Here is a 24,118-nt window from a genome sequence, read left to right on the forward strand (position 1 = left end):
CATGACCTGAGCCGAAGGCAGACGCTTAACGACTGAGCCACCCAGGCGCCCTATGACCCTCATTTTAGAAAAGCAAAACAGACCATAAATTCTTTTGAACGTGAGCTGGGTTAGATGTCCTTTTCAGTTCCTATGCAAACTAGTATTTTTTGATGTTACATTTGAAGTTGAGGTACTGAAGCTGTGGTAGACTGCAGGCCCAGGCTGCCTGGCTTCCCAAGGTGGCTTTGTCCCTTATGAGCCTGGCAGCTATTATGTAACATCTCTGTGCTCCAGTCTTCTCATCCACATAGAACTGTGAGGATTAAATACATTAATAAGTTTAAGACACCAAGAACACAGCCTGGTGTAAAGTAGGTACTATTTAAATATTAGTTATTACTGTTATTACTGTTGTTATTCTTAGGGTAACAGTAAACAATTATTAAAGAGACTAACCTAAGAGAAGAAACCAAAACTTGGTATTCTGGACTGACCAGAGCAATGTCAGGAAAATACTGATGCCAACTGAACAATCGGCATTGAATGCCTGAGGTCGTGGTCAGTTAGCTGCCTCTCTGCTTCTTTGATATGCAAGTCCAACTGTCACTGATGATCAGGTACCCATTTCTGAATGTCTGAGGGGCATTCAGCCTAGCTCAAGTTTCAAAATGTGCATAAGGACTTTCACTTGAGATTCTTTCAAGTGGAATCCAGGTCCACTCTGTCAGAAACTGGAAACTAAAATGTACAGAAGGAGCACTCATTCCTGGCTGTTCGGGGGCCATAGGGCCACATGTCCAGATTTTGAGGTCTCCTCCAGCCACCTCCTCCCTGCTGAAGAGGCACCGTGGGCTTCTCGGGCTCTCAGTACCACTGTACTGCCTGTCACTTACGCTGCAGTCTGTCTTCTTGGCCAGGCAATGGTATAAAACATGGAGTGACAGAAGCTGGGTGGAAGGTACTTCAAAGGCTTCTTGCATCATGATCTCAAAAACCACAGATAAAGCATCTGGCAAAAAGATCAAAGTAAAAATGAGAGGGAATTAGTTTTAGGTAACATCACCAAATCTGTATTTAACTATAAACTTAAAAAGTGGGGCATGATAGAAAAACAAACAGAATTAAGAAGCAAAAAAATGTGAGCTCTGATCCCAGTTCTCCCATAAACTAGATCTTTCTCAAGTCTTTAGCTTCTGTTGTATTTACTATTATGTACTAAGTCTGGCGCTTTTGCACCAATGTTCTCAAGGACATGGAATAATCCACTTAATTTCTCAACTTCTCCCAGTATCATCCTCATGATGATAAAAAAATACCATTTGTCCCATCTACTTCAAAAGACTATGGGAGAGGGGCACCTGGGTGGCCCAGTCAGTTAAGCATCTGCCTTGGGCTCAGGTCAGGATCTCTCAGGGTTCTAGGATCGAGCCCCGCATTGGGATCCCTACTCAGTGGGGAGTCTGCCTCTCCCTCTCCATCTGCCTCTCCCCCCAGCTCATGCTTGCTCTCTCTAATAAATAAATAAAATCTTAAAAAAAAAAAAAAAAAAGACTACTGGACACTCCATCAAGATAGTACATACAAAAATGCCTCATAAATTGTGAAGCAAATTTAACCCATCACGTCCATCAGCTGGAAGAGCTAAGGTATACAGAAAGGAGGCAAATATATTTTCCAGGTCACCCTGACAAGCGGAGCAGAAGCTGGGCTGACTGCCCCATTCTGTGTTCTGGAACCTTCTCCGTGCTGGGGCAAATGAAGACAAATGCTAGAGACGATCCTAAATCCCAGGTATCATTTCAGAGACAGAAAACTGATGACTATAAAAAGGATAATCAGGCTCAGTTTAAAAATACTTGCAAGACTGTAAAGGAAAATGCTCATTCATAAATGATAAACCCCTGACTGTAAAATACAATGTAAGGTGTTTGTGGACACATGAATGCTGATCACAGCAGATCAGATCTTGAGCAATTTTTCCTTTCCCTTAAAATTCCACAACATAGATGGAAACCAAGAAAATCAAGTTCAGACAATTTCTTTTCCTTAATATTTGTTGTTAAATTAGAGAATGTTAATATTGGTTTAAAATATGGTGCCAGCACATAAAACAGGCACAACAAATGTTTTTGACTAACTAAGTTGCTGTGTTAACCAATTTTTGCATATAATCATAATTATAAGAGTTCGCACCGACTCACAGCTGTTCCTAACCAGCTGGCTTTGTGTATGTTGTCATGGTTTTAAATGAGGCCATAGGCAAGAACTTCTATATTCTTTTTCCAAATGGGGAAACTCAGATAGACCAGAAAGTCATCTACTATAATCAGTAGCAAATAAGGATCTAGAAGAGATTTAAAACAAACAAACAACAACCCTAAACAAACCAGTATTTTAAAAGAACACAATTTAAAGCTAAAAAATCCAGTTTAAAAAAAAATCTGGTTTTTCAACTGTTCACTGCTGAATCCAAAATTAAACATGAAAAATGAATCAAACTTACTTTATCTTTTACTTATATTCTGCATTTCATTCAGCTTGGGAAGTGAAATCAGATTACCCTGTATAATTAATTAACTTTTCCTCCATATTCATTTATGTACTTTGATATTTCCTATCCCAGTAACAATAAAAAGTATAACATTTTCTAAATTTTTGCCATAAATGATAATAATCTTCATTAAAACTTTATTTTTAGAAATCCTCAATATTAAATATTTACTCTGCATTTAGGGAAAAAAAAGTCCTGTGACCCTTCCACCATGCCCTTTAAAGAGAGAGGGCAGGGAGAAAACTGCTTCTAATAATTCTCCAATGATACACTATTAAATCTGATGTTCATGGAGCACAGATTCAGAAATATAAAAAAGCTAATTCCCTTTCACTTGAATTCAGGAAATGTAGGTTTAAAACTGAATAAGAAATAGACAAGAAGGGATAACTGACATTTCAAAAAATAATATACAGCAAATATTCTTCAGCAGTCAACACTGCAAGCCTTTTGAGAGAGAAGATAAAGCAGAGATCCAGAGGAGACAAAGGGGAGAGGTGGCCACATCAGGGCAGGAAGGCCCTGTCCCTCGCCTAAACACTGAGTGCGGATGCAGTGGGAAAGGCCATTGGTGCGGTGTGCAGGGATGAGGGGATGGAACCCAAAGGCAGGAATCTCAGATGTCATAAACGTAAGTGCCCACCAGTCCATATCCATGTTCCTGAGGTAGTAACTACCCTAACACAGCTCCCCCGTGGCTCCTCAGTACCAAGCCTGAGGATGAAATGGGGGAAAGGGAAAGCCAGTGTGTGTCTTTACACAGTGGCAAGGCTCCTCCTTCCTTCTTCACTGTCAGCACAGCCACGAGCACAAGCATGCTGTCATAGGATTCCCTAACCCACGGACATTGGCCGGGGCCCACCAGACTCCTCTGTACAGTCAGTCTGCTGCGACCTCCATCTTTCCTTGGACTACCTTATGGTAGTGGAAGTGAAGAAAAGTCACTTCAAATTAACTGCACAGGATCAAGGAATTTCGGGGGTAAAGAGATCTCAGACAGAAGAATGAAACTGAGCCATTTCCTTACACCACACACAAAAACAGATTCAAAATGGATAAAAGACCTAACTGTGAGACAGGAATCCATCAAAATCCTTGAGGAGAACACAGGCAGCAACCTCTTTAACCTTAGCCACAGCAACTTCTTCCTAGAAACATCGCCAAAGGCAAGGGAAGCAAGGGCAAAAATGAACTATTGGGACTTCAACAAGATAAAAAGCTTCTGGGGGCGCCTGGGTGGTTCAGTTGGTTAAGCGACTGCCTTCGGCTCAGGTCATGATCCTGGAGTCCCGGGATGGAGTCCCGCATCGGGCTCCCTGCTCGGCAGGGGGTCTGCTTCTCCCTCTGACCCTCCTCCCTCTCATGCTCTCTCTCTCTCTCAATAAATAAATAAAAATCTTAAAAAAAAAAAAGATAAAAAGCTTCTGCCCAGGAAACAGTAGACAAAACCAAAAGGCAACTGACAGAATGGGAGAAGATATTTGCAAATGACATATCAGATAAAGGGCTAGTATCCAAAAATCTATAAAGAATTTATCAAACTCAACACCCAAAGAACAAATAATCCAATCAAGAAATGGGCAGAAGACATGAACAGACATTTCTGCAAAGAAGACATCCAAATGGCCAACAGACACATGAAAAAGTGCTCAACATCAATTGGCATCAGGGAAATAAAATCAAAACCTCAATGAAATACCACCTCACACCAGTCAGAATGGCTAAAATTAGTCTTTCAAGTCCCTCTTACACTGTTGGTGGAAATGCAAGCTGGTGTAGCCACTCTGGAAAACAGTATGGAGGTTCCTCAAAAGGTTGAAAATAGAGCTACCCTACGACCCAGCAATTATACTACTGGGTAGTTACCCCAAAGATACAAATGTAGTGACCCAGAGGGGCAAGTGCACCCCAGTGTTTATGGCAGCAATGTCCACAATAGCCAAACTATGGAAAGAGCCAAGATGTCCATCAACAGATGAATGGATAAAGAAGATGTGGTATATATATACAATGGAATATTACACAGCCATCAAAAAATTGAAATCTTGCCATTTGCAATGATGTGGATGGAACTAGAGGGTATTACACTGAGCGTAATAAGTCAATCAGAGAAAAGACAAGTACCATATGATCTCACTGATACGAGGAATTTGAGAAACAAGACAGAGGATCATAGGGGAAGGGAGAGAAAAATGAAACAAGAGGAAACCAGAGTGGGAGACATAAGAGACTCTTAATCTCAGGAAACAAACTGAGGGTTGCTTGAGTGGAGGGGGGGTGGGAGGGATGGAATGGCTTGGTGATGGATATTGGGGATGGTATGTGCTATGGTGAGTGCTGTGAATTGTGTTAAGACCTGTACCCCTGAAACAAACCAATACATTATATGTTAATAAAAAAAAAAAAGAGAGAGAGAGATCTCAGAGATTACCCATTCACTTATTTTATAGATGAGGAAACAAGAGCCTGGGGAGGTAAAAGGACTTTTCTTCATAGCAAGGGTACTGCTCTCTCCAGGAAATCAACGGATTTTATAGTCTTATATTTCACACAGAGTAACAACTGTGATTTAAATTAAACAAAGTTAGCAAACGATACTAAAAAAAGTCAAGCTAATAATTGCATTACCATAATCTTAACCAGCCATGGAAGTTCAGGCAGGTTTACTGCTTAACTAAATTCACTGTCCTTTGCACAAGGAGGCATGAACAAATAAACTTGAGAAACTCAGAGGAAAAAAAACCTGGATATGATTGTCCTATATGGCCAAGTGGTTTGGTAAATCAACCACACATCTATTTCTGACAGAAAGAGTGATATAAAGAGATGTCATTACAAAATAAAATACGGGAAATTGCCCATATTTACTTCCCTTTAGGAGCTGAAGCCCTATTATAAATGGACCCGGGTTTGGTTTCTTACCTTTGTAATTTTCGTTCTTTATGAAATAATCCATCAGTAAATTGAATGTAAAGTTATCTGGAAAAATTCCATACTGGACCTGTAATGGTAATGAAAATAAAAGGAAAATAAGAGTAAAATATCCACTTTCACTCAGTTTATAATATATGCCTATGCATTATTCATGACAAAACCTGCCACCATTAGCTTTAAGATATTTGCCTATCATTTTACAGCATCTGTGGCAGTGAAATAGAAGCTGTGATTCATGAGGTTTGGTAATTGGAATTTGGTCAGGGTAGGAAAGTTGTGAGTGGGTGTGTGATATAAGACAACTGATATGTGGAAAATAAAGCTCAATTCTAGTATCTTATGAAGGCTAAAAAAAAAAAAACCCAAAAATAAAAAAACAAAACAAAACAAAAACAACAATCTCCCACCCCCCACCCTGATACTCCACTGATTCAGCAGTTCTTTTTATAAGGTAAGAATATCAATGCAAAAATGGACTCTCACGAGGAAGTACATATTATCACATTACGCAGCATTTTCTGGTCTTTATTTTGTCTCCAACTTTTTTGAGCTATAATTGACAAACAACATCATGTAAGTTTAAGGTGAACAAGCTGATGATTTAATACACATATACACTGTAAAATGATCATGATCGCCACAGTAAGGTTAGTGAACACATCCATAATCTCACATAAGTACCATTTTGTGTGTGTATGTGTGTGGTGGTGGTGGTGAGAACATTTAAGATCTCCGCAACTTCCAAGTATATGATACACTATTGTTAATTATAGTCACCACGCTGTACATTAGATCCTCAGAACTTACTCATCTTTTGACTGAAAGTTTGTACTCTCTGATCACCATCTCCTCATTTCCCCCACCTCCCAGCCCTTGGAATTTACCATTCTACACTGTTTCTATGAGTTTGGCTTTTTTTTTTTTTTTTTTTTAAGATTTTGTTTATTTGAGAGAGAGAGCGAGCGAGCACGGGCAGGGAGGAGAGGGAGAAGCAGGTTCCTTGCGAGCAGGAAGCCTGATGTGGGGCTCGATCCCAGGACCTTGAGATCATGACCTGAGCTGAAGGCAGACACTTAACCAACTGAGCCACCCAGGTGCCCCGAGTTTGGCTTTTTTGATACCACATGTAAGTGAGATCATAGGGTATCTACCTTTCTCTGACTGATTTATGTCACTTTGCTTAATGACCTTAAAGTTCATTCATGTTGTCACAAATGGTAAGATCTCCATGTATATGGCTGAATAATATTCCATTGCATACATACACACCACATTTTCTTTATCCATTCATCCATCAATGGATACTCGGGTTGCTTCCACGGTTGGCTATTGTAAATAATGCTGCAGTGAACAGGGGGGTTGCAGATATCTCTTTGAGATTCTATTTTCATTTCCTTTGGATATATACCCAGAAGTGGGATTGCTGGATCATATGGAAGTTCTATTTTTAATTTCTTCAGGAATCTCCATACTCTCTTCCATAGTGGCTGCACCAATGTGCATTTCCACCAACAGTACACAAGGCTTCTCTTTTTGCCACATTCACACCAGCATTTGTTTTTTCTTGACTCTTAGACTGGTTTTTTTAAGGCCTAGAAATACCAAAATATTACTGAGTTCCTGTTCACAAGCAGCTAAGTATTTGAGAATCCAGATTTCCCAAAGTGTGGACCCTTTAACATCTGCCTCAGAATTCTCTGGGAGTGCTTTTATTTATTTTATTTTTTTAAGATTTTTTATTTATTTATTTGACCGAGAGATAGAGAACACAAGTAGGCAGAGTGGCAGGCAGAGGGAGAGGGAGAAGCAGGCTCTCTGCCGAGCAGGGAGCCAGACGTGGGGCTCGATCCCAGGACCCCAGGATCATTGACCTGAGCCGAAGGCAGCCACTTAACCAACTGAGCCACCCAGGCACCCCTTTAGGAGTACTTTTAACGAAGTAGATTTCTGGGGCACCTGGGTGGCTCAGTTGCTTAAGCATTCAACTCTTGGTTTTGGCTCAGGTCAGGATTTCAGGGTTGTGAGATCGAGCCCAGTGTTGGGCTCCATGCTCAGTATGGAGTCTGCGTGGAATTCTCTCCATTTTCTCTCTCCCTCCCACTCTGTCCTTCTCCTTCCTCTCTCTCTAAAATAAATAAAATCTTAAAAAAAAAAGAAAAAAATGCAGATTGCTAAACCTCAGACTTAGAGAATCAGAATGTCTGGGAACAGGGCACATAAACCTGAAGTTTTAGTGACCTTTCTATGTGATTTTCATGCACAATCAAGTTTGACTACTAATGACCTAGACTGGTTGTATTTTTGTTTTAAATTCTTACTTGAGTAGGATTAACTACCATCCCTCACCCTGCCCCATTCTTCCTCCACCAACCACCAGAAACACCTGAGGAATTTTTTCAAACGATACCCACTCCCGGGGAGAGTCTGACAGTCCTAACCCCCAGTTGTGAATCACTGCTGAATTGAGTTACTGTTACAGCAGGCTGTATGGGATGCCTCAGATATGCTGAAATGGAAAAAGGGTTTAGAAGCCATTTTTTAAAGGTTGTGCCTCATGGGCAGTTTCTATATTTCTCAAAGCAGTCATCCAAATCAGCACTAATCCCCAGGGGCAGGGCAAAAACAAAATATTTTAGAATGATAAAACATTAAAGCTGGAAGGAGCCTTAAAAATCAACCAGTCAGTGATCCTCAACCCTGGCTGCAAATGAGAATCAACGTGGGAGCTTTAAAAAGATACCAATGAGGGATGAAGAGGCAGAACACAAAGGCTTTTAAGGGCAGTGAAATGACTATATGATACAATAATATAAATATATACATGTCGTTGCACATTTGTCCAGACCTACAGATTGTATACCACCAAGAGTAAGCCCTACTGTAAACTATGGATTTGGAGGATCATGATGTGTCAATATAGCTTCATCAATTATAACGGATGGATCACTCTGGCTGCAGGGGGCAGTGTTGATAATGGGGGAGGCTGTGCATGTGTGGGGCAGGGAGCATACAGGAAATCTCTGTATCTTCTGCTCAATTTTGCTGTGAACCTAAAACTGCTCTAAAAAAATAAAGTTTCGGGCGCCTGGTGTTAAGCGTCTGCCTTCGGCTCAGGTCATGATCTCAGGGTCCTGGGATCAAGTCCCGCATCGGGCTTCCTGCTCCTTGGGAGCCTGCTTCTCCCTCTGCCTCTCTCTCTCTGTCTCTGTCTCTCATGAATAAATAAATAAAATCTTAAAAAAAAAAAAATAAATAAAGTTTCTTTGAAAAAATTTTGTTTTTAATCCATTAAAAAAAAAAAACCCAAAAGCCTGTGCTCTATAAAAGTCAGTTAAGGGGCGCCTGGGTGGCTCAGTTGGTTAAGCGACTGCCTTTGGCTCAGGTCATGATCCTGGAGTCCCTGGATCGAGTCCCACATCGGGCTCCCTGCTCAGCGGGGAGCCTGCTTCTCCCTCTAACCCTCCCCCCTCTCGTGTACTCTCTCTCTCTCATTCTTGCTCTCTCAAATAAATAAATAAATCTTTAAAAAAAAAAAAAGTCAGTTAAATGAGAATCTTGGGGGTAGAGAAAAGCATCTCTAATTTTTAGAAGAGTCTTGTGTGATTCTAATGGGTAGCCAGGGTTGGAAATCACTGACGTAGTACTTAGAGTTGAAAAAACTAAGACCTAGATGGGTAAAATTATTTGCCTGAAATTATGGGCAACTGGTGGAACTTATGTGATTATAGCATCGGTTTTCTGACTCCTTGTCCAGTGTTCTTTCTACCAAAAGACTAGGAATAGCAGAAAATGAGATAAACTTTTATGCCTTTCTAGACCCTTCTTGTTTTGTTTTCAAAGAACTCTTCTGTGAGTATAATCTGTGTCATTAAACTCTGAACTGATGATAACAGGATTTGATCCATTCCTTCCTCTGGGGCCTAATATTAGATTTCTCAGTAAACCTTTTTACCTGCATTATTCAATTATAAGCTTCCTGAGGGCTAGGAAAGGATATTGCTCATTGTTATAGACAATGCTATACCCAACGCAATGTCTCACACATAAACTGTCTGCAATTGGGCCCAAGTCATGGGAAAAAAACAAAATTATAGTATCCTTTTGAATTCTAACATACAAGGTTCAGTGATACTAAAGAGATCATATGTTTGCAGAGAAATATTGTTAAAATCTTTTTATGAGTCAAAAAAGGGTTATAGCTTGAGACTCACAAAAATAACATTCACAATTTTTGCTTATGTTGTACTTTATTTCATACTATAAAGGTAATGAAGACTCAACCCTTGGGGTAATGTAACATTCAGAAAAGCCCTAATCATAGAGAACTCTGCGGCTCAAGGAGAGGAGTCAGGGAATTCAGCAGATATGTTTTGAGTAACCTAGGAATATTTTTAAAAATACTAGGAACACTTTTAAAAACTGTGTAGGATAGTATGAATACTCTGGGGATCACATTCCAGCAAAATGGTCATGTCCTAACATCACCAAAGGGAACCAGGTAAGAGATCCAAGTCTTAGGGATCAAGACTGAAATGAACCACCAGTGCAGAATTCTTGTGACTGAACTTTTTGTTTTTAGCTGTCATTTTCCAGTCACTAGGTGTGGAAAAGCAGCAGCTAGGGGAATTTATACATTTAACTACTGATTAACTTATAGTTAATTCCATTCTAAAAAGGATATCTGGGAGCAAATAAATATCAAAAGTTATTTCTTGTCCTAGTCTTTGCTATACTGTAGTAGGTATTATCATCTAAACTTAGGAAAACAAGCTGCAAATACCAGGAAACCACTCACCTTATTTACAAGGGTATATAAGGCTTTGTCTTGTGCACCGTATTTTAAACACTGCCTAATCCAGGTGTGGATAGTCCAGTCTCTCAGGTACCAGCAGTTGGGGCTGTGTCGAAATCTAAATAAAGTGTAAGAAGAAAGAAAACTGGGGTTAACTCTGAAATGTCAATGCCAAAATGCATCCTCCTTCAGCAGGTCCTTCTCTTAGATATTTATAGAAGTGCAGTCAATGTGACCAAAAGTCCTAAAGGTCAACAGTCAATAAAAATTCGACTATAAAACCTGTTAACTGTAAAGTTTAAAATGGGAAAGAAGGCAGAATTATCAATAACAAAGTACTGTAAATGCTGTATTCCTTACTTAACGCTTCCTTATTCAACACCTTGTTTTTAAAATATGAGATTTCTAAAAAATAATCTGGGGGGAAATACTAACCATAGCATTATACAAATACGCATTTCATTAGAAGAGAGATGTGAGGCTGACGCTGACACTTTTGAAGTTTAAAATAAAACAGATGAAGCAAAAATGAAGAAAGGAATAGCACAGCAACTCTAGAGGGATATCAGCTTTGAGTTATACTGATATTTCTTATGGCACTTAGGAGAGACTGGGACACTCTTCACTGAACCAAAAGAAAACAAAAAAGCAGAAAAAAATAAAAATGGAGCATAGTTAAACATCCAGGTCTTCCAGGATCCACATCCGCCACTGCCCTCTTCAAAGCTCCAGTCTAGCTCATCAGTTTGTCCATCTCCCGTCTCCTTTTCGTTTCCTGTAGCTGCCCACGTGGTTTTAAAAGGCCAAAGCAGCCCGAGCGGAGCCGTGTGTGGCAATGGTACCTACAAAGGAACGGAACTTAGAAAGGGATTCTGAGCACTGCTCTTGCCTCAAGTGCGCAGCACACACTGGTGATACCCAGGGTTGGGGCGACTTCTTGTGCCTGCGGGTCCCTGCCACAGACTGAGGGAGAGAGGAGACGCTGCTCTGAGGGGCTGTTTAAAGAGCTCTGTGGTCCTTTTTCTGTTTATCTGCTGTGACTGGGACACAGGATCAAATGTCGTATCATGGCAGGGGAAGTCCCCATCTTTTCTTTAATTGTTCAGGAAGCACATCAATCTCCAGATCCTCCTTACAAAAATCAACTGTTTTCTTAAATAAAAAAGGTAAGACAAAAACTTGGAGCAAAAGGATTTTGTGCCATATTTGAGTCGAGGATACGGCTAATACTAGTGTTTTTTAGAAGCTGGTTATTCAATCCGCCACCTGCTATTTCCTGCCATCTGCTATGGGGATAGTTTCCTGCTGAACAGGTTCTCTGCCAAAGTAAGAGCTGAGAAAAAGAGGAAGTGTGAAGTAGTATTTAATTTAGGTTATTTATTAGTGCTCTGGTGAGAAATTTGGCAAAAATAAGATCTGAAGAGGTTTTGTGGATATAGTCACTTAACCCTCTCTAGACTTTGGAGTATCTTACATCTTGCTGGAAATTATTTCTCTTTCTTTACAGAATTAATCCCTTTAAAAGCAGAAAGATAGATGGGGCACCTGGCTGGTTCAGTCGGTGGAGCAGGTGACTTTTGATCTTGGGGTCATGAGTTCGAGCTCCATGTTGGGGGTAGAGCTTACTTTAAAAAATTTTTAAAAACCTATACAACTTAAAAAAAAAAAAAGGCAGAAAGATAGAAATATGCCAAATTATGTTCTGGATAAAAATGACCCAGTCAGAGAAAGGCACTGTACAGGTACCCAAGATAACTAGATCTAATGAGATCTTCTGCATAGAAATGAAACAAAATGTATCTTTTAGGATTTCATGCTTTCCCTCACATTTTAAAGTCAACAGTCAAGCTACTTGAGTTCCTCTCCTTGTTACTCTGAAACATCTGAGATTTAAAGCATAATGGCCAATTAAAAGTTTACTTATTTTTTAAAGAAACAATTCAAGAGAATTACCAGGTATACTGCCTAAATGAGAGTGGTGCTGCCTTGCTGGGCTGTAAGCTCGCAGGGCAAGGAGAGGCATGCTGACCGGCCCAACACTGACTCCTCGGTGCCTGACACACTTGGTGGCCCACAGGTTTTCAGCACATAAAAAAAGAGCTTCGGTCAACAAAGGTATAAAATGCTATAAACGTGCTGATCATTTTGCTAACATCTACGACATATATGAAGAACTGTAAATTCCCTGTTTGGGGCATTAATAATTTCATTACAAACACAAAGTACACAAACATAGTTTCGCAACAGTAAGAGGTGGGAAACGGTGCTAAGGAGACACAGGGTACTGCTAGCTGCTGGGAAGTGTTTTGGGTAGCAGTGATTATTACGGTCTGTCCATTTTTCCTTTAAAAACAAACAAACAAAATTAAAAATGCCAATTACCTTCTCTACCCAAGATTATTTTAAACCTAAACCTCATTTTAAAATCTAATCTTCTGCCTCAGGATGTCTCCAGTGACTACAGAAGTTGCGGCTTTTCTTTCTGATAAGACTTTAAAATAATAGCACTGTAACCAAATCCAACCAAACCCCCTTTTCTCTTATTCAGGATCAGCAGACCATTTTTATTTAGGCTTTAAAGAAAACAAAGACTAACAGGACCTAGGTTTAGACCTTCAAAGCTCAAATTAAAATTTGTTTAAAGTCATTTGTTAACCATCTGAGGGTAACTTTCATACATGGGGGAACAGAACAATTTTATCTTCTCAAAGGTCTTTTCTTCTCACACTTCGATTTCTTAGAAACCTAGAGGGAAAGTTACTCAAGACTTCACACATCCAATATAATCATCTCAGCACAGCAGCCTTTGAGACATTTGCCAACAAACTCTCGGGGGTCTTTAATAAGTCTACTCTCTCCCTCACCCTGGAACGGGGCTAGTTGGTATGATCTCTGCTCTCTAAAACCCAGTAATCCAGATACACAACCATGTCTAGGACATGTTCAACTATGTGAGCATATTAAATCAATTTAGGAGTAAGAGGGAAACACTACACATATTTTATGAAATATGTTGCCCAAACTGCAGTTCCTGCATTTCCCAGCCAGGCAACACATAAACTCCTTTCTAAGCCCTTACCAGTGTTAAAAAAGAAATGAGCACACAAACGTATGTGTGTTATCTAGCTGTCTAGAATATAAACAACTCAAACCATTGAGATGGTAGGGTCCTCCCCACTCTGGATGGTGAGTTTGAGAAGGATTTCTCTTTATCAATGCCATTTTAAGCAGTTCAAACAGATAAACTTGGGCCCTTGCTCAGAACTGCCAGTGGTAATATGATAGGCAGGTAAGTCTCTGGAATGGATACTCGCCTGGAATGATTCTGTGGACTGCTGGACGAGCATTCTCCCTTTCAGCCAGGAGAAAGGCAAAGAGACGAGAACACAACTAACACATTGATTTTCCAATTTGCCTGCAAACAGACTGGCTTTTGTTCTCGCCTGCTCTGACCACCAGCCTGGCAGATTATAGGCGGCCACTGTAGGAGTCCCCTCTGTGCCCCGTGCCATCAGCTGTTTGCTCACCTCGACAGAAGCTTTATTATTGTCCAGGCCAGCAGGCTGCCAAGCTAGGCAAACCGTGTGAGTGTGGAAAAGATAAACAAAATGCAACCCAAATCTCCCCAACAATGCCTGTGCTCATGGAGGCCAGGGATATTCTGAGTTTCCAACTTAGAAAATATAAGTAAACTTACAACTATCCTAAGGACATGAGTTTTTCCTGGAGTAAGGAGGGGCACAGGAAGGAGAAGGAGAGAATGAAGACGTGCACTCTCAAGCTCTACCTCTAGTTCTCAAAGTTGGTATCCCAAGGCCAAGGACCCTCTGTCCACAGTGCTCAGTGGAGTTCCAGGTGAAGACAGAACTGGCCTAAGAAGCCAAATCATGGCCAATCAAATGGCAGGAACTGGGAAGCTTCCTCTCCTCAAAAATCAGGCTATATTCACGACCGCTCAGGGCATTCGCCTGCACCAATGCTCATTCAAGATTAATGTCACCAGGAAGGAAGCAGAGGAGAATCACAGGCTGCAAAATTGACCGGGGGCAGAAGTCTTTGATACCTTAGAGATTTTTTTAATCGGGGAAGAGAGGTTATATCAAAGAAGTCAAGAGTGAAAAGCAAAACACTAGAGACTGACTGTGATTACATAAAAGGTACTTTATTGCACGAAAAAGTCACAGGGTATTTCCTATTTGTAATCAATTTCATCATTTCATTGAAAAAAAAATAAAGGGGGAAACAGCCTTTTCTCCACAGGATTCATATAAAGGTTACTGTTGAAGGCAAAAGTGACAATGTTCATCAGCTCTTCAGTACAGCTAGTAAATGTGACTCTGGCTGGGGCAGGGCTAATGCACAGATGCCAGAGCCTGGAGCTCAGTGGCTCCACCATTTAGCTGCAGCACCGGCTCTTCCATATGAATGAGCAAGCTTTCCACAACGTTTATCTGATTATGAGAGCCACCATCCTTAAACATACACATGCAGTTTTCCCTCCTCCCTAGTGAATTCCGTATCCTGTGGCAACAGGCTTTACAGATGGAAACCTCAGCTTTTGAGCTGGGCACACATGGAGGCGAGTGAGGGGCCAGGGTGAAGAGAGGAAAGAAACAGTGCCAAGAAGAAAATACAGCTGGTACTAAAGCCTGTCGTGTGGACTGCGAATCTTATCAGGGAAGCAAAGTGTGTAATTATTAAAAGGCCCGAGCACTTCCCTGAACTAGAACCAAAGGGTAGAAATGGTGTCGTGTGACTGTTTAAACCAGAATCTGATTCAATCACTGCTGACTTTCTCATCCTAAAAGGATAATTACTTTCTTTTGCAACCTTCTGGAAATTCTGCTTTCATCAATTATTAATCGCCCCCCCAAAAAAACCCGTAAATAAAATCAAATTTTGAGAATTTTTCTCATGACGATTATATTTTAGTCAAGTGTTTGAAAAAGGGGTAGGGTCTGATAAAGGAACTGATAATAAAGACACAGTATTGTAGATTTTAAAACTCTTGCTTGCCCTTGAGATCCCAGAGTCTTATTCTTACAGAGGAACTTCAGGTAATTTTAACTTTCAGCAAACATGTCCCAACTGTGCACTAAGAGAAGCACCAGGAGCAATAACCTGCTCTGAAATGCTCCTCCCTCATATGGTCAACCAGTTTGGGCTCAACCACTGCAGTGAATTCATTATCTCCCTCATGAAGCAGATAAAAAATGTTTATTTTCAAGTTCTAATACTTTTTTCTTTTTTAAAGGACAGGCTTACAGGGACAGAATGTACAAACAGTAAGATTCATACTTTTCAATGTATGGGTCTGTAAGTGTCCAGTTGTGTAATCACTACCACAATCAAGATGTAAGAACAGTTCTGTCACCCCTAAAAACTCATTAATGCCTCCTTTGTAGTTAACCTCTCTATGGTTTGCTGGTCAATTTAAGCCAATTTTATATACATAACCTCAAGTCTTTTTCTAACCCCACAGTGATTAATTTATGAGAGGAAAGCAAATACGGTAATAAAACTACAATTTCTATCAGTTAGTTTATAATTCATATCCTGCCAATTTCCAAAAAGAATTTGAAAAAAATTAAAACCCAGTTTGCATAAGACCTTCTGGTATCCTTGTTTGCCATTCTAAAAAGGGTGGTAAGTAAGTGGATTTTTGGTAGAGAATAACACAGGCATAGAATTTTGCAAATGTGAAGTGCTAAATAAATGCAGCATAATAACACATTTTTTGAAGTGAAGATGGATAACAGAGGGACTCGTTAGATATCAAAGTCTAAATTTGTCAGACTCGAGGCTTAAAAATGAGGTTATTAGCATTTCACCTGAAAACACAGTGGTATGACATATCAGGAAGTAGGAGAAATACTCCATTTTCCATGTCCTTTTACGGAATAGGAAGAAAGTAATGACAAGTAAGATAATTATGGCCCCAAATTATTATCTCTTTCTCTTCTCTCTGACCTGGTTATTGTTTTGCCAGATGGACCTTTCTCCATCTAGGAAACATATTTTTTATTCATGAAGTAAGTACCAAATAGCTACCCCGTGCCAGGTGATCCATATTCTAGTCCTCAATTTCCTTGAACTCCAATCTTAAAGATGGTATCTCTCCCTTTCTGATGTAGAAAGAACACTTATAGACTGACTCTGTTCTATTGTTCTTTCTCTCAAGGTATTTAAAGGTAAGAAGCCAACCAGAATGAAACCAGCTGTTCTTTGTCTGAAGCCTGGAACGCCATTTTTATCAGCCTCCAAAAGGTGATGCATGTGGATGACAGGGGAAGATTATTTGTTGGAGAATGGGAGAAGAAAATATATTTACAGTGATTGCTGGGGTGCTTCCTTGCTTGTGATGGTCCTAAAAGCAGAAAATGGCTGGCTATGAAACTGCACCCAGAAGGGGCTCCTCAGCTACTTTAAAGCTGGACACAGGTTAGCTTCACACCTGAGACACTGTCACTGGAGGGCAAGGGGAGGCTAAAGGGAGGAACAGGAAGTTCTTTTAGCGAGGAACAGGAAATTGAGAAAAATTGGATCTTGGAACCAGTCCTATTTATAAAAGCACAGAAAGTTGTGGGAACTGGCTTGGTTTAGGCAGAGATAAGGGAAATATTTTCGGTTTTCGGTAGGAAATCTATGAACAATAAATGAGCCAGTTTTAAAAAGATGCAAACATTGCCTGATGTCTTCTATAGTTTGGCTAGGAACTTCAGACAAACTTCTGCAAAATCATGAATAATATAATGACTAAGACAGGAAAATCACATATTTATTAATCACTGGCAGGGTGTACACATGAATAGTTCTGAGGAAGGGGAAGGTGAGAAACAAAACGGAGAAAAACAAAGGCATAAAAATCAGAATTTCTAGACTATTCTTGGCTTAGTAAAGTTGTCAGGATTAAGTCTGCCACAAAAGAAATGAGCAGGCAAAGGCTGCTGGCCCAGGGGATGAAGCACACCAGCAAAAAAAAAAGCAGGGAAGAATTAAGCTGATGTTGAGCAGATTTATATGTGTATTTGTGTGTGAGATTATGGATTCCTTTAGGGGTATTTTTTTTTTTTATAAACATATAATGTATTATTTGTTTCAGGGGTACAAGTCTGTGATTCATCAGTCTTACACAATTCACAGCGCTCACCACAGCACATACCCTCCCCAATGTCCATCACCCAGCTACCCCATCCTTCCCATCCTCCTCCACTCCAACAACACTCAGTTTGTTTACTGAGATTAAGAATCTCTTATGGCTTATCTCCCTCTCTTTCGTCTTTGTTTCATTTTTTCCTCCCTTCCCCTATGATCCTGTCTTGTTTCTCAAATTCCTCATATCAGTGACATCATATGATACTTGTCTTTCTCTGATTGACTTATTTCGCTTAGCCTAACACCCTCTAGTTCCATCCATGTCGTTGCAAATGGTAAGATTTTGGTTTTTTTGATTGGCTGCATAATATTCCATTGTATATATATATAAACACCACATCTTCTTTATCCATTCATCTATTGATGGATATCTAGGCTCTTTCCATAGTTTGGCTATTGTGGGCATTGCTGCTATAAACACTGGGATGCATGTGCCCCTTCGGATCTCTACATTTGTATCTTTGGGGTAAATACTCAGCAGTGCAATTGCTGGGGAGCAGGGTAGCTCTATTTTCAACTTTTTGAGGAACCTCCATACTGTTTTCCAGAGTGGCTGCACACCAGTTTGCATTCCCACCAACAGTGTAGGAGGGTTTCTTCAGGGGTATTTCTGAGGGAAGAGAAGCTCAGCACTAATCTGGGTTTAAGAATCAGATTTTCTTTTTAATGAAGGAAAAAAGCACCTCGGTGTTTGCAACATTCTGATTCTCTAATACGTGGAAAAGCTGAATTCCATAAGGATTCTCCGTTTATATCAAAAGGTAAGGTTGGATTTACTGCAGTTATACAACCCAAGTTCACAGCTAGTTTCTATTTCTGCAACTCCACTGACTTCCCTATAAAGCTTTCAATCTCTTAACAGGTAGGAGAGAACTTTTTTATCCTCTCACGTCCTACAACAGTAGGTGTTTGATGATTTGGCGACAGTGACTCGGCCTGCTCAAGACTGTATAAATCCCAATAATGTATGTTGAAATTCACGAGTATTGTTTATAATGAAACAGTAATCCATTTCCAGTTTTGAAATATCATCCTACCTATAAACAGATGAGGCCAGGAGGTAACGCTACCTCTTTTTGTATGAGGCCGGAGGAGATAAGAGATGGCAGAGATGTGGAATAATGTGGTTTCTGAAAAGCCACCTACTCCTTACTTCCTCTGCCTGCTCTTTCCTTCCCATCAAACAGGTCCATGGATCTTTTTGCAGTGTAGTAAGTTCAGGAATAGACAAATTGAAGGGAGAGTGAAGCCACAAATATGAGGACAGAAGATAGAATACGTGGGTTCAAAGAACTCCCCTAACTAGTTCTAAACCAAAAACTTAGACACCTAAGACTGGAAGACATTCCAAAAGCCATCTAGGCCAAGTAAACTGGGGATAGGGGAAGGAAGAAAAGCTGATATACAGTTAGAGAATCTATAATTTAGTGCTGGTAGGGACCTTCAAAACCCACTGTTCACTCAACTATCTATTGAGAAGTTACTATTTACCAAGCCCTGTACTGGGTGATGTGAAATTGTCTAGTACAACTCCTTTATCAATGAAAAATCTTGGTGTCTACTGAGATGAAAAGATTTAGGTTTGTAACAGGACCTAAACTAGACTCTTCAATCTTATTATTCTACCAGTCCTTCTCAATTCTTTTATTTGTAAGACATCTTTAAAAAGCATCTCTGAGGGCACTTGGGTGGCTCATTCAGTTAAGCAACCAACTCTTCATTCTGGCTCAGGTCATGATCTCAGGGTCCTGGGATCGAGCCCCGACTTTGGCTCAGTGCTCAGGGGGAGTCTGCTTCTCCCTCTCCCTATGCCCCTCCCCCTGCTCATGATCTCTTTCTCTCAAATAAAATCTTAAAAAAAAAAAAAAGCATCTCTGCAGTTTGACAAAGGTCTCTAACTTAGTGAAAAATAAATAACATCTTTTTTTAAAAATTTATTTATTTACTTGAGAGAGAGAGCACACAAGAGCACATGCATGCAAGCAAGGGCAGGGGGAGAGAATCTCAAGCAGACTCCCAACATGGGGCTCAATTTCACAACCCTGAGATCATGACTGGAGCCAAAATTAAGAGTCAGACATTCAACTGACTGAGATACCCAGACAACCCAAATAACATCTTTTCTAAATTTAGAAGCAGAATTCAGAGAAAAATACTCAAATTGTAAAATAGTTCTGGAATTGCCCTGAACTAGCTGTTTGACTTTGGGAAGTCACTCGATCCTTCAGGGTCTCAATTCCTGTAACTGTAAAATGAAGAGGTAGGATTATCTGGATCATGAACTCACATGTCCACAGGGGCCAGTCAGTTAATAGAAATGTATGAAGAACCATGTGAGACAATAGGTGCAAAGCTGTTTGTAACTATCAAGCAAAGTAGCTACTATTTTTGAAAACATAAACAAAATATACTGGAACTGTGGACTGGACCAGACCCCCTGAAACTCCTTCCAGCTCTCAAAGTTAATGACTCTATGGAATAATACGCTTAATCCACTCATTAAAACATCAGTCATTTACACGTTTCTATTACACCAGAAAAATGGCAGTGATACAAATAAGTGAATAGAGACTCAAGGATAAACAATCATTCAGTCCACAGCTGATTCTACTCTTTTCCACTATCCTCCACTCCCCTACCAGCTGAACATCATTTTACCCAGTCTGGGCAGTCAATATAGATTATTATGGGGGCATCAGACCTTGCAAAGTGTCCTCTAAAATTACAAGATGAAATGATAAAACCACTAAAGTTGAACTCAAGGTCCCAAAAGTCGATTTTAATTAGAGATCAAGTTCTGCAGGAAATAAAATTTTTAGCAATTAATCCCTCCACTAGTATTTCCTACTCCAATGAATATTATATTCAGTTTATATCTAAGAGTCAGCCATCCAAAGCAACTTTCCTATACAACACAAATTGTTCTGTATGTTGCTACTTTCTTCAACTCCTTAAATAAATTCCTGCTAAGCAGGTATAATTACCCAAACAATTCAATCATAACTTAGTTTTGGTATCAAACCCCCTATGATCTCGTTATTTCTAGAGCAGAAACAGTGGAACCCTTTAAAAAGGGGGGAGTAAGATGGGGGTGGTCATAAGGATATTAAGTTTTCAGGACACAATCACTTTTTATAGCTAAAAAGAAAAAAAATATGAAAAACAGATTTAGATTTGTCAGTGCAACTGGTTTTCAGGAAGCTTTAACACTTAGAAAACAAAACAAAACAAACAAAACAAAACCAAACCCTTATTTATATATGAAGGTAAGTAGGAAAATTAAGGTGACCCTTCTTTTTTCTTGTGCTGCCAAATGTTTAAAATCAGGATGGCTACATTTATTAAGCAGCTCCCTTATTTAGCTTGGGCTAGCCCTACCATACTAAAGCCAAACTTTAAAAAAAAAAAAAGCCTGAATATTTGAAATTCTACAAACAAACATAATATATAAGAAAATGCTTAAGAATGTGCCAAATGCAAACTTAACTCCACAGGAATGCTATGGGTCTGAGACAATTCCTTTTAATAAGATAATTGTAAGAAAGAACGATTACAAATTTTGAACAGCGAAGAGCTCAGTCTTTAGTAATACACCAAATACAAAGATCTGGGTTCAACTGTTCTGGCTGGTAAATCTTCCATAAAACCACCATGCTATAGCTAAACAAAAGCTCTCACGCTGGCCCAAAAGGAGGGAATGAACAATTTGAAAAACATCTTTATTCCCTGAGAAAATTTTTTAAAATGTCTAAAAGTGCCAGGAGAGCTGTTTCAATGTGACTGCAGGCAGCTTTCCAAAGTCCCTCTGCTTCTCTAAGTATGACTCATAGGGAAAGCAGAGAGAGCATCTTGGCAAAGATACAGTCTTTCCTCTTTGGTTCCACCCTCCCACCCCTTTTATTAAAAAAAAAAAAAGCAAGCAGCTTTGATAGATAATAGTTAAAAAGATTCCAGACAGGCTTAACTGAAGAAGTTTGAACACCAGGGAGGCAAAATATCATTGTGGAAGTCTCTATTGTTTGCCACTGTGAGCCACAGACGCAGGGAAGCATCTTCTGCATCCTAAAAAGGGCTGGTCCCATTGATCATGTGTCAGATTATGGGTGTGCTTTGTGGGAGAGGAGAGAGAAATGAACTATGAAAATACCTCCACTTCCCAAGCTTCAGAGACATCATTAGCTCATATGCTGGACGATTACAGTGAGCTGGAAGGGGCAGGAGCTTGTCCTTTATGAGTGCCCATTAAGTGGAATTTCAATTGTGGTAGCTGGAGGCTATCCATCTGTACATGGCTGCTATAATGCTTGCAGCCTCCAGTCAACAGGCACAATTTTTCCTTCCCTAATTTTAGGCAAAAAAAGCAAGAGAGCTAGTTTTTTGTTTTTTGGGTTTTTTTTAAATAAAAAGAGAAGTAACGTTAAGGAAAAGTTGAATGTCGAACTAGAGAGAGAAGAGTTTTACTTGGGTACTTATATGGAGTCACTTATTATAACAGAATGGAGAATTTGGTGTTGGCAAAGCTGTTCTCTTCTCCATGTGCTCATCCACCAACCTACCATGAATTAAGATATTACGCTGGGCACTAGGTGACAGAGATAAACACATATACTCCTTGCCTTCAGTGACGTTAGATTGGGATTATCAAAACACAAGTATTTTGTGAGCATCTGAAACAAGCTTAGGTTAATTCATTACCATCAATGCAAGTCCTCATTTACTTAACACTGATTATTTCATAACACCCTGATACTAAATTTTCAAAAACTGGCTCTCAGAAGAGAAGTGAATCCAACTTTCCTCTCCTCTTCTTAGTATGTCTTTTTCTGTTTGTTTTCTTTGGATATATGTAAGAAATAAAGTGTTACAGATATAAAAGCTGTACCTGCCTGGGTGGCTCAGTTGGTTGAGCGTCTGACTCTTGGTTTCAGCTCAGGTAGTAACCTCATGGGTCGTGGGATCAAGCCCCAAGTCGGACTCCCCACTCAGCGGAGAGTTTGCTTGAAGATTCTCTCACTCTGCCCCTCTCCCCACTCCCATGCACATTCTCTAAAATAAATAAATCTAAATTGCCCTGAACTAGCTGTTTGACTTTGGGAAGTCACTCAATCTTTCAGGGTCTCCTGGCAGAGATGTGGAATAATGTGGTTTCTGTACCCTTCTGTACCCTTCTGCTGCTACTTTCCGAGGAATAACGTTGGTGTCCATCACACTCGTACATGTTTTTATACCTTTATCACCTAGGGATAAATCCAATTTAAGGTACATGTATGTGCCTTTTAACTCTGCATTCAAGGCCTGTCTGATAGAGAACTGAGCCAGCCAAACCACAGCATTGTGTGTTTTGCCAGGGGCAGAAGAGTAGGGACAGAAGCGACAAAATTATATCTCAGATAAAAGGTGGGATCAGATGCCACTTTTACCGTGGAAATTAATCAGCATCACCACCAGGAAAATCCCTGACAAGGTGATTGTTGCTCTGCATTTGATTGGAACCCTGCCCTAACTCGCTGACTTGGTTAAATCAACCTGAGAAGCAGTTTTGTCATCTATAAAATAGAGGTGAAAATACCTTAATCACGACAAGGTTACTTTGAAAATCAAAGGAGAATTAGGTAAGTATTTTGACAACTTTTAATCCTCTATGGAACCAAGCAGAGTACAAATATGCACAAAAACAAATATTATTATTAGTCTATTTGATATAGCACTTGATGGCATTCTGTCTGGTACTGCTCACTATTTGCTTTAAATATGTTTCATTCCTAAGACTAAGGCCTGTGGCATAACTGCCTGTGGGAGTAGAGAAGTAGTTAAGACACAAGATTTGGCATCAGGTGGTCTTCATTCCTACTTTACAACCCCCAGGAAACTGACTCTAAACCTGAGGATGCCATCTGTAAAATGAGTAAAAGTCAGCACCTCACATGGCACAACTCTGGATTGATACGAGCATTGAGGAGGTTGGACGTGTAAACTCCTTGAAACAATGGCCAGCACACAGCCCTTTCCGACAGGCTGGACAGAGCAGCTGGCAGTAGCCACATGCAAAAGGACACAGAGTTAAATGTGAACTCCACTGACGATTCCCTCCACTTGGGCTGTGACTTGCATAGTGCTGGGCACACACCAGCAGCAAATACCTATCATCAGCCAACTGGGATGGATACAGTAGGAAGGACAGGGTCAGTAAGAGGGTGAAGTGTCCCGTGTGCCTCATTCCTCTAAAAACAATCTCAAAGGAGGAGCCGGAAGGCGAACCAGAGGGGAGAACAGAGAGGCCTTCCACAATCACAAAGGCTCAAAGCCAACCAGTTCAGGGGTGTGCCAGTCAGTCTGATGACTGGTAGTAGGGTTTCTGATCTTATGATAGAAAAAGGTCTCGGCAGAGAGATGGGAGTCAGGAGATGACCTAGTAAGGAGTTAATTTACCTATTACTGCTCTTCTACTCTTGGACTGGTTTCACAACCTTGGCAAGCCAGAGTTACAACACAACAGAGATTATGCCTTGAGTCCTCTGTTGGTTCAGTGCCCACCAGCCTCTGTCTGGCTGGACTCAATAACTAAGGAGTGTGAATATCTACCGAAGATAAACTGAACCACTCAAAAGAGAAGTTGCCAAGCACTGCTCGTGGCTCTTGATCTACGCTTGGGGCAGAATCTCAGAGAAGGAAAAAGGTATCTATATGGGGCATGCCACCCATCC

The 24,118-nt window shown here is 40.2% G+C and overlaps 1 protein-coding gene across 1 annotated transcript in view; it reads right to left on the minus strand.

Annotated features, from left to right (window-relative positions):
* The window catches only part of MRPS27 (mitochondrial ribosomal protein S27), a 101,842-nt gene that overhangs the window by 11,399 nt on the left and 66,325 nt on the right, over positions 1-24,118 (minus strand). The window contains exons 5-7 of the mRNA XM_035014611.1: positions 10,263-10,377; positions 5,456-5,534; positions 876-991 (exon numbers count right to left, since the gene is read on the minus strand). Of these exons, the coding sequence (XP_034870502.1) occupies positions 876-991; positions 5,456-5,534; positions 10,263-10,377 (310 nt within the window). The remainder of the gene's footprint in view (positions 1-875; positions 992-5,455; positions 5,535-10,262; positions 10,378-24,118) is intronic.

The sequence above is a fragment of the Mirounga leonina genome, unplaced genomic scaffold, assembly GCF_011800145.1.
Source record: "Mirounga leonina isolate KUSES-001 unplaced genomic scaffold, KU_Mleo_1.0 Mir_168, whole genome shotgun sequence".
Taxonomy (NCBI): domain Eukaryota; kingdom Metazoa; phylum Chordata; class Mammalia; order Carnivora; family Phocidae; genus Mirounga; species Mirounga leonina.